At 40.6% G+C, this 11,131-nt stretch overlaps 2 protein-coding genes across 6 annotated transcripts in view; one reads left to right on the forward strand and one right to left on the reverse strand.

The window, feature by feature from the left end:
* ZDHHC20 (zinc finger DHHC-type containing 20) overlaps positions 1–9,773 on the forward strand; it is a 73,071-nt gene extending 63,298 nt beyond the window's left edge. For 3 of the 5 annotated variants that reach the window (XM_029210006.1, XM_029210007.1, XM_029210008.1), the window contains exons 10-13: positions 1,853–1,942; positions 3,353–3,468; positions 4,807–4,884; positions 6,265–9,773. In XM_029210006.1, the coding sequence (XP_029065839.1) occupies positions 1,853–1,942; positions 3,353–3,468; positions 4,807–4,844 (244 nt within the window). In that variant the 3' untranslated portion in view covers positions 4,845–4,884; positions 6,265–9,773. Of the gene's footprint in view, positions 1–1,852; positions 3,003–3,352; positions 3,469–4,806; positions 4,885–6,264 lie in introns of all 5 variants that reach the window. The other 2 variants (XR_003791700.1, XR_003791699.1) reach the window with 2 other exon arrangements.
* A 624-nt stretch (positions 9,774–10,397) lies between these two features.
* Positions 10,398–11,088, reverse strand: MRPL57 (mitochondrial ribosomal protein L57). Its single transcript, XM_029210174.1, has 2 exons — positions 11,050–11,088; positions 10,398–10,939 (listed from the first exon to the last, which is right to left on the reverse strand). The coding sequence occupies exon 2, from the start codon at positions 10,932–10,934 to the stop codon at positions 10,626–10,628; it is 309 nt and encodes a 102-aa protein (XP_029066007.1). The 5' UTR covers positions 10,935–10,939; positions 11,050–11,088; the 3' UTR covers positions 10,398–10,625.
* Positions 11,089–11,131: the final 43 nt, after the last annotated feature.

Consider the following 11,131-nt stretch of genomic DNA (forward strand, 5'->3'; position numbering starts at 1 on the left):
TAGGCACACGGCTTGCAGTAGTTGTGGCACACGGGCTCACTAGTTGTGGCACATGGGCTCAGTAGTTGTGGCGCATGGGCTTAGTTGCTCCATGGCATGTGGGATCTTCCCAGACCAGGGCTCTAACCTGTGTCCCCTGAATTGGCAGGAGGATTCTTAACCACTGTGCCACCAGGGACGTCCAATCTGAATAATTTTGAAATAACTTTCAATTGTTGTTTTCTGCCTGCTTCCCTCTTCCTGTGCCCTTCCCCCACTAGCTTTTCAGGTTCTCTTAAATATATGTCGTGACCCACCGGTCATTGCTGTTGTCCCTCCCTTCTCCCCCTCCATCTTTTTTTGTTTCTGTTGTTACGTCTGTGAGTTCACTTATCTTTTCTTCTGTATTGTCTGCTGTTAAGCTCATCCAGTGAATTTCTTATTTCAGATATTCTATTTTTCAGCTCCAGAAGTTCAGTTTGGTTCTTTTTTATATCTTACATTTCATTTTTCTTCATATCCACTTTCTCCAGTTAATTCATGGACATATTTATAGTCACTGGTGTAGCGTCTCTGTTTCAAGTGGTCACGGTCATTTCTAAATCTTTTCTGTTGACTTTATTTTCTCTCGGTTGTGATCACATTTTCCTGCTCTTTATGCTGGTAATTTTTGAGTGGATGGTGGACATTTTGAATTCTGAGTGTTTAAATTTGGTCTCCCTTTAAAGGATGTTGAATTTTGTCTTGGCCGACTTCTGTTTCAGCTTAGTCCTCCTGATGCTTGTTTAAACCTGTGGTTGGGGGTAAAGTAGCATTTTCTCTAGGGCAAGTTTAGTCCTACAGCAAAGGTGAGAGCCTGCTGCGGTCTCTGCCGTATCCACATGTTCAGTGAGGTCTCTCTACTCTGGCAGGTCGAATGCAAATGGCTTTCAGTGCTGGGCAGGCTCTGAATTGTTCAGCTTACACTCCCCAGTTGTTCTTTTCCCAGATTCACATGTGTGGCTTAGTATTTACTTGAAGACTCAAGTAAAACCCTGTGCAGATTTCTGTAGCCCTTTCTCTGCACATATCCCTCTTCCTCAGCTCTGTCCGATAGAAGCAAACCTCCTCATCTTCTCGAAACTCCCATCTCTGTCACCTTAATTCAGTGAGACCACCTTGCTCTGCACATCCCCCTGTTGGTGCTCAAGTTCTGGCAGAAGCTGCAACTCCTTGGTTGGTTCCTCTTCTTTCACACACCACAGTTCTGTGCTGCCTGTTTTGAAAAGAGTTGTTGTATGTACTGTTCAACAGGAGGTCAAATATACCGGTTAATCCATCTTGGCTGCAAGTGGAATTCCCTGCGGTACACAGTTTTGATGTTTTTAGAATGCAGAAGGCATAGCTGTACTTTTTTTTAAGTTGTGAACTTCTTGAAGCCAGAGATTTTCTTTTCTTTTGTTCAGTGGTATATCCCTAGCACTTCAAATGGTACTCAGAACATCCAGTGTATTTTCGTTTAATGAACGTTGTTGAATAAATAAATATGTGGAACGTACATCTTGAATTTCAGTTTGAGCATTTATGATATCTTAAATGATTGTGATAAGCAGGTCAGTTACCCAATTATTTGAATATGTATGTTTATCATAACTTTAATAGACATGATCATTTTAATAGTCATGGAAGATACTATTTTTAATTATATGTAAATTATAAAAGAAAAAGACTTACTTCCTCAGTGGAGTCTAATAACCGTCTAAATTAGAAATCATTCTCTGAAATGACAAGTTGTGATCATTTTATACCATGCCTCTAGAAAATAGGTGTTAAATTGACCACTTAGATTTAAGTGAACATGATTAAATTATCACTGATATTTTTCATTATGCAGTCAGGGTGATGGCTGCAGTTTTCCGACTCGTCTTGTGGGGACGGATCCAGAACAAGCATCTGTTTCAAACCACAGTGAAAATACCAGAAGGTGCGCTTCTTGTCATTACGTTTTTCAGAATTCATTATAGAGCAAACTGTGTGTGTGTGTGTGTGTGTGTGTGTGTGTGTGTGTGTGTGTGATACATAGATAAATATAGTAGTGATGTAGCAAGCCAGCACAGATAAAGAGAAATTCTATTCAGCTTTTTTAACTGAGGGTTAAAATGTGGATATAGCTGATATGCTCAGGATAACCATATTTTTTTATCATTCAAACCAGAACACTTTTGAGAGTAATAAAGTGAACGTTTGCTGTTAGTAGTTGAAGCAGGACAGTCTCATGTCACTGGACGCGTCTGGCAGGGTAGGAAGCACGGCTACCCTACCTGCGCTGCCTCTTCCTAGAAACGAAGACTCTTTCAAGATTTGATTATGTTGGTTTATATCAGTTACATTTTCAAAGAAGTTAGTCATTGTACTATTCACCATTTTATTTTGATAAACAGATTTTAACTGCAGCGTGAAAATGATATTAATGAGGATTCAAAAATACAAATACAAAATTTTTCTTCTTCGTCTTAGAGGATATTTTCTCAGAGTTTGTATGGCGAGCACACTGATTCATAAATTCAGAGAAATAGTTCATTTTAAATGAAATTTTAAAGGAGATAGAGATGCTTCTGTCAAAGTGAAACACTTGAAACTTACTGACTACAGAAATAAGTTGTGGGGGAGGAGGGATTATAAATTCCAAGCTAGCGGATTAATTTTGGAAGAACATAGGCCTTAGAACCTAGGACCTCAGAGCTCCAAGAAGTTACTTAAACTGTCTGAGCCTCAGCTGCCAGCTCTATGAGAGGAGGATTTGTACTCCCTTCGGGGGTTATTGTGAAGATTGCGATGGTGTGTAGAAAGCACCCAGCACAGCGTCTGCCCATAGTGGGTCCCCAACAATACTAGTTCCCTTTTCCTTCTTCTTTTTTTCCTCCATTCCCTCCCTCCCTGGATGTCTTAGCTAGAAAACTAAGTCTACGCTAAATCACTAAATCATTTTTTCCCCTTAGATCTATACTGCAGAGGTAGAAAGCAGAAAACTTGGGAAATGACAGGTAATCTTTTTGTCCTGGCCACAGACATAGATCCTCACCTGTCCTTGTGCTACCTTACGGCTCTTGATTAACATGTTAAAAATGTTTCAGATTGGCCTCTGAAGCTGTTTTTCTTTTATCTAATTGTTTTCATTGGCAGTGCTGAGTACAAATTCTTGGGTCTAGAGAGCCATTTAATGCGGGGGGGTTGGGGGCACATTTTCTCTTGAAGATGGAGCTTTTTCAGAGTGCTGAGATCTCATGAGTTGCCCTCACATATTTAGGAGAAGGAATACTAATTTGCTGCTTATTAATTAAGTATTATTAATTGAGCATTAGACTATTTACTAAATTATTTGCTCCTCTTTCAGTATTGGCTCAAACCCACCCTTTCCTATCAAACCGCTTAGTGAATCAAAAAACCGCTTGTTGGACAGTGAATCTCAGTGGCTAGAGAATGGATCTGAAGAAGGTGTTATCAGATCAGGTAATGCCGTCATCTGAAAACATTGCTTTGTCTGGTTAAAATGAAAATCACCAGGTTTAATAAATGTGGAAAAATTAAAATACATTATGTGCTATTTTAAAATACTAAAATATTTGAAGCTTTTTAATAAAATATCTTATACGTGGGCCGTTAGCGTTTACTGGTAGCTTTCATGGAGGCGAAGGTTGAGTGAGGAAGTGTAGTGGCTGCTGCTGTGTTTTTCTCTGTTCATAATTTTGTTTTTCCTTGTTGTTACCCAGCCGTGTATTTTGTCACCTCAGATGTAGAAAATTCTTTCGGCATAATATTCTGGATAATGCTTAAACAAGGTTATTTTGGGGGTCATAGCTTTTGCTTATTTGAAAATAATTTTGAAATGCCTTGTACTCTTTGGCTGTCTTGTCTTAGTATAAAAAGAGTGCACTGAATGTATTTGAACCATCATGACTCTTAATCATTTCATGAACTGTGGTACATTATACAACAGTCGATAAGATGGAAGTGGGCTTTTGAATCAGGCCTCGGTTTATAATATAGTCTGGCCACTCACTAGCATTATAGCTTAAAACATATCTGTGGTTCTTAATAATACTAGTAATAACATTCTTCTTGCACTGTAGGAAAATGGTTTGGTACTAACTCTAGGAAATACCCTAAAACTTGAAAGCTTGCTGTCACAATTTCTGATTTGTTGTTATTGTCATTTTGGCTTTCAGCAGCATTTAAATTCTCTTAAATTAGTTTCATTGAGACCTTCATTCAGGGGACTTCCCTGGTGGCCCAAGGGTTAGGAATCCACCTGCCAATGCAGGGGACACAGGTTCGAGCCCTGGTCCGGGAGGATCCCACATGCCGCAGAGCAACTAAGCCCGTGTGCCACAACTACTGAGACTGCACTCTAGAGCCCATGAGCCACAACTACTGAGCCCGTGTACCACAACTACTCAAGCCCACGTGCCTGGAGCCTGTGCTCCGCAACAAAGACCCAGCACAGCCAAAAATAAATAAAATAAATTTTTTAAAAAAGACCTTCATTCAGGTCATTAGACCCTCAGTATAAAATAAAGGGAAAAATCCATTTGTGGACTTGAAATTATTGCTCCTGAACATCTTTAGAGCCAATGGACGTTTTTACAAAAATAAGCATAAAACCAGACCTTGAGATTTTAGCACTGCTTTCCTTCCTTCTGGGTTCTAACAGAAGGCAAATGGTTGGCACCAGAAGCCTATTTAGTGCTTATATAATACTTGCTTTTACTGCAATCATCAATTTTACCATTTAGCCAGATGCTTAATATTTCTTTTCTTGTCATGTCATATATAATTATGTGCTTACAGGGACAAATAACCATGTAACAGTGGCAATAGAAAACTGAGTACCACTTGTTCATAACTAACCAGTTGAATAAGAGCAAGGTAAGACAGTATAAAGGTAATTTCTCCAAAAATTAGTTTATTTGCATGTCATAATCTCAAAACAGTTTGCAATTCAGTCTTTTTTACTCTTTCCATTATATCAGCAAAATCAGGTAGTTCAGGAGAGATTGGAAGGTAACATCTGCCTAACTCCCATTTTTCTTACCACTCCTAGCATGATCTTACTGGATATTTATTGGTAGATTAATGAGGAAACTAATAAAAATTGTTAGGACTGGTATATGGACAACTACCCTTTTCACTGAACGGTACCTTATTAAGTAGTTTAAGGAAAAAAGGTGACTTTCGCCCACTACTGAAGAAATTTGATCCAGAGAAGAGTGACTAAGATTAAAGTCTGAAAAAAAGACTTAAGAGGTTCATTGATGTTATTTACTTGGTAAAAGATATAGCAGAAGAGCAGCTTACTGCAGCCAAGTACATGAGTCAGTGATGCCTTTGCAGTAGCCAGAGGAGGCGCAGTAGCCGGAGGAGGTTGATTGAAGTAGGAATAGAAGCCCTTCCCCATGGGCCAGTAGGAGCAGTGAGGGCAGTGCTAACACTGACTGAACGCAGGGATGTAGTGAACTCTCCTGCTGCTTAAAAACAGAGAAGACAGGTATGCACATTCAAGTCGGAAGCTAAGCTCACTGGCTCAGCAGCACCACGCGCAGCTGTTAGAGTTTTGAAAACCTACGTGTAGTGTTTCTTGGTTACCTGTTGCTACCTAACAAATTATCACACACTTAGCAGCCTAAGACAACACACCTTTATTACCTCAGTCGCTCTGTCCTCATCTGTAGTCTCATCTAGGGGACATCTGCTTCCTTGCTTGGTGTTTATCATTAGCATCCAGTTCCTTACAAGGACCTGGAGTCCATGTCCAAGTCACAGCCAGAGCCTAAGACCCAGAGAGCATCAGAAACAGCCCCCGGTGGGGCTCCGGGCAGGCAGAGGGCAGCAGGAGCTGCAGGCGGTGATCACGTGTCATTGGCAGCCCCACCGCGTCTTCTCAGTGTAGGCTGTGGGCGGAACAATGGCTGATGCTCGCGGTGGTTGAGAATCCTCACTGAAATTCCCATAAACATCCGATAGCAGCCTTCTCAGATTATGCCCAAGTTAACACTAAGGGAAAAGTGTAAGGATCTGCCTCTATTAAAATGCTCACTTAATGGCTTCAGGGAAAGTCAGTGATCTGTCCCTTATTTACAGCATCTAAAAACCTTTATTATTATTAGAATATTAGTAATATTAAAGTATTTCTTTCCTTTTGTGTTGTATTAGCAGCTTTATACCTTAGCCCAAAGAACTATTTAATCTTATTTTCAGAAATATAAAATCAAGTTTTAATCAATAATTCAATTGTTTCTGGTTTTATAGGTTTATAAAAAACATTATGGACTGAATATTTTCAGTTTTATACGCAAGATGATGATCAGTGGAATTAAATAATTGAAGTATAAATGAAGATATATTTTTTAAAAAAGGAAACCTTTGTACAGATTGTTGGATCCACAGAAGCACTGCTCCAGAGCTGGAAGATGCCTTAATCTTAAATGAGCCCACTTGTTCAACACTGACTTACAGCTACAAAAGTGACTTAATTTTACTTTGGAAATAACATTTACTCATAATAATGTATTATGATATGCTATAATATGAGCTGTCAGGTCACATGTTAACATGGCGTATGTATTCTTTTGATACCTGAGTTACATTATTAGAGTTCTTAGTATCCATATAAATTTTCACTCCAGAAACACAAGGTAGAAAACTTGTTTTAAGTGAAGTACATCTAGGTCAGTATGGTGGCTGAGAGCGCTTGTACTATGTAAGAAAAAGAAAATAATTGCTTTAAAAACAACTTGGTGTTTGCTAATTTATAGTTACTGTTTTATACTTTTCAGCATTTTTACTAAAGATTTTTTTTATTGTTGCTATAAAATAACACTCAGAAGGATTTAGATACCTAATCATTTAAAACATGGAGCATATTTGTATAATTCATTGAAGGCTTAGTTCTAAGCATTAATTAAACCATGTGCAGTGTTGTGCCCAAGGCTTAAAGAAAATTTGGCAGTATAAGAAATTTTTTTGTTTCTCTCTGCTTTCAATATACTCTTGTTGAACTGTCATGGGTATTTATACAGGTAGGGAAACAAAGGTTACGTGTGCTGTAGAAATACTGGACACAGTAGGATTGGGTAGAAGTGGCTAGAAGAAAAATAAAGCGAAAGACAAGCTACAGAAAGCTGTTAAAGTATGTTTTCAGAGTGCTGCCTGCTGCTGAGCTGACTCTCAAATTTCAATTTAGGTAATGACCGAAATTTGCTTTGAAACTTTTTACAGTAATCCTATAGTAGCTTAAACAGCAACATAAAATACAATTTGAACTAGGGTCAAACTGTTTAGCATAACACTGCTCTCGAGAAGGAAATTCTCACTTGAGTATCATTCAAAGCTTCCATTCTCTGAGAGGTGGATTCCACTCTTACATGCAGGATTTTAAATCTGACCTCCTAACAGCAACCCCTTTCTGCCTAGACACTTATCCCCCTCTTCCTTTTGAAATCCAATCTAAGTGACAGGGATCGTTGCATTAATTCTAAAGAAAAATAGTGTCCTATAGCGGAGGAACAATATACAGATGTTACTCCTCCTTTATACTCTGCTTAGTCTGACACACACAAGCTAAAATGACCGATTGCTTCCAGTAGTGGGTGGAGATCAGTTTTAACCAGCGTCTGTAAAAACATGTTATAGTTTCCTTGTCTATAAAATGGGGTTGGGGAGAGGGGTGTTAAGAATGATTTTGACTTGACGATCTTTAACATTCTTCAATTTCTAATTTTGCTTACTTAACATTCGTCCAACAGGTATATTTGGAGTTCCTTCTGGACGCCAAATATACTAGGGATAGCTCTATAATCTCCTAATGTAGCATAAATTTTATAGCCTGCTGTTCCAGGTTTATAATTTATAGGATTTGTCTAATTCCATGGGCTATATTAATATTAGATGTTAAAAGCAAGTAATTTTTTCCCCCTTTGAACTAGAGGAATGAGTTTAGCTTTGAAAATATAGTTTGGAATACTATAATACAGTTTCTACCTTTATTTCAACACTGTAGTCTTAATAATCTTGATTCTAGAAAACTTATGAGCGTTAAGGGATATCGATTTACCAACCAGAAACATCACTTCAGTTTGGCGGTTTGAGTGTTATAAGGAAATAGTAAATGTTTAAACGTAAGTGACTGCTTTCGGAAATGTCCTGGTACTTCTTGTGGGTATTTTTACATTCAGGTCAAAGGATTTGCATGCGCCTGATTAACAACTAAGGAAACTTAATTTTCCCTTTAACCTATTTGGGTGCTTTTGTGGTGTTTCTTTTTCAGTTCTTTCAGTATGTTAACATCATCTTAATAGCATTAGTAAACACCTTTTCAGGAATTTTCAGCTAAAGCCTTTTAATTTAGTTACCTTTGGTTTAATTAATTTATGGCCAACATTTGCCACGTTCTAAATACTTGGCTTCGTTTAGTTGTACATATTAATGACTGTTGGCAAGGGCCTACAAGTGGTATGGGAATCAGGGAAAGGCTGACTCTGGTGTTTCTCTGGGATTGATTAGTGCTGCCAACCTTTGCGGAGAAATGGTCAAAATGAAGCCCTGTCAAAATTTATTAGTACTGTCTTTGTTCCTTCAAACACTTGAACAGTTGTGATAATATTTAAGGAAAATAAAAGTTGAATTTCAGGTCTTGCCATTGCCATTAAAAACAAATTAGACAGGAAACTTGGTTTTACGTGGGTACAAACTTGAGTATTCAGTACCTGAGGCATCCGACCACTGTCACTGTGCCAAACCAAAGAGCAGCTACAGCTTAGTGGTCACTGAACTTGCACCGCTTACATAGTATAGTTTCATCTTTGCATATGGATGATTTTTTAAAATCCTTTGACATATTTAGTGGTTATGATCCAAAGTGTCATATAAGTTAACTTAGTTTAAATATGCAATGTTTACTTGAATTTCTATTAATAGCAGATTTTGACTGTTTGTAGGATTTTCAGATTTTCAGTCATGTGAGATTTCCCTTCAGTCATCTTTAAAGCAGATGCATTTTAAGGGCTCAGTGTTAGGATCTGCATATTTGGGGCGCTGATAAGACAACTGACTTACAAATGTTTTGCTTACATTTTGTTCTAGGACTAGCACTGCTATCAATGGAAAGTATTTTTAACTAATCTGTTAAGAGAAATTAACCATATTTTTGCATTTCAGCCAAAATAAAGATCGTATCTCATATTCTATGATACAGCTAATATGTAAATCTAAAATTCCTGTTTCTTATGATCTGAACTATATTTTCCAACTTAAATTAAAAATGCAAGATAGATTCAGCAAGGTCCATATTTTTCTAACGACTTCACTTTATATTATTTTGTTGAGTTGCATAAAGCAGCAAGGAATTGTATTTGTATTAAAAGCTTCAGAAAGCTGTTGAGTTTATCACATTTGTACATGATTGCAGGTTAGTCTATGCCCATTTACAAAAAAGGTGAACACTATTTTAAAGGGATCTTTAATATGTTTTTATATAAACAAATTTGAAATAGTTTACTTTGGTTGTTTTTACATATCATGTCCCGTAAATCTTGTATTTGTTTTTCATAAGTGTAACCCTGGACCATGACTTAATGTTATCTTCGCTTTGCCTTTTGGGTGGCCTAACCTACATTAACATGAAGGCTGAACATTTTAAAACTTGTTTTTTCCAAAAATCGTAATAATGATTACTTTATTAATAAATAAATAAAGTCCTGTATTTGAACAGCTGTTGTTGCTGTTGTTGTTGTTAGGGTATGACTGTTGCTTTAGTCACCTGGCAGGTGTGGCAAGGTACAGTGTTGCCTTGGGAAAGCGATGGGGCTGATCCTTCGGGCAACCACGGGGACTACCTGAGTGCGACGACACTGTGGTCTGCCTACGCCAGAGCACACACGGCTTTATCAAAAACGTTTTAATTTCGCTTTTATTGAACAATTTTCAATTGTCCCCTTCATCAAACCTAAGAACTTCCATTCTTTGAAAGCCATTCTGTTAAAAGAATGAAAAGTCGAACACTGGAAAAAGAATACCTGAAAAAGGACTCCTATCCAGAATACATAAATCATCCTTAAGTTTCAATACTGAGGTGACAACCTGACAACAGACTATTTTGTTTGTCTGGTTTGTTTTTTGGCCGCGCCGCCTGGCTTAAAGGGTCTTAGTTCTTACTTCCGGGGGAAGTCCCCCAAAATAGACGATGTCCAATTGTCCAATTTTTGGAGCAAATCTCACCAGAAACCGCTATTTTTAGGAGCGCGTTTAACTGGAAAAGTAGATTTTTTTCATGTCCGCTTAGGCAAGACCTGTCGGCAGAAGGTAAGCGAGCATGCACGGCAAAGCCCCCGGCAGAATCTCGCACCGAGGACCAGATGCCAGAGCGCGGTCGGCAGCCTTATTGCGGCTGCGCGCAGGTTGCGTTCCGCATCCCGTAAGACGCAGGCGCCGTCCGGTTCCGTCCTCAGGACAAGAGAAGCGAGACGCGATCCGACCGAGACACACTGCGGGCGGTGGGGAGCGCGGGCCCGGGGCCTCCGTCGCAGGCACTCGCTCGGCTTGGCCGGGGCTCCGTGGGGCTCCGGCCAGAGGCTCCCGCTCGTCGCCGCAGGACGCAGGCGGCGTGGCGCGGGTCAGGACCACTTCCCGGTGATCTTGAGGTGGCCGAGCTGGTCCTCCAGCCGCCGGGGCGCGGGGAACTTGGACGCCTGAGCCGCCTTGAGCGCCTGGAAGGCGGCCGCCCGGCGGGCCGCCGCGTGGCCGCGCTCCTGCTCGGCCGTGAGGAAGGGCCGGCTCAGCCAGTAGTGGTTCTCCGCCTCGACCTCCAGGCGGCGGACCATGTTCTGCTTCGCCTGCGCCAACACGGGTCGCGGCCGCCGGTGCTTCCCGATCCACTGCCGGCCGGGGATGCGGCCGCGGCGCAGGAGCGCGGTCAGGAACATGGCGCCTGCCGAGGGCACAGAAGCGGGAGTCGGCAGCGCGCCGGCCACGGGGAGAAGGGAGAGGGGAGCCCCGCCGCCGCCCGCAGGCCAACCCAACTCGCGCCCCAACACTCACCAGCCGCGCCTCACGGCCGCTCTCCTCACGCCAGCACACGACGCCGGAAGCCGGAAGCCGCAAGCGCGCTTTCTCGACGCGC

Source organism: Monodon monoceros, unplaced genomic scaffold, assembly GCF_005190385.1.
Source record: "Monodon monoceros isolate NGI ecotype Baffin Bay Population unplaced genomic scaffold, NGI_Narwhal_1 Super_Scaffold_8, whole genome shotgun sequence".
NCBI classification, from domain to species: domain Eukaryota; kingdom Metazoa; phylum Chordata; class Mammalia; order Artiodactyla; family Monodontidae; genus Monodon; species Monodon monoceros.

Coding starts and splice junctions, on each gene's coding strand:
- MRPL57 (XM_029210174.1), bottom strand. CDS start 10,934: ATGTTCCTGACCGCGCTCCTGCGCCGCGGCCGCATCCCCGGCCGGCAG.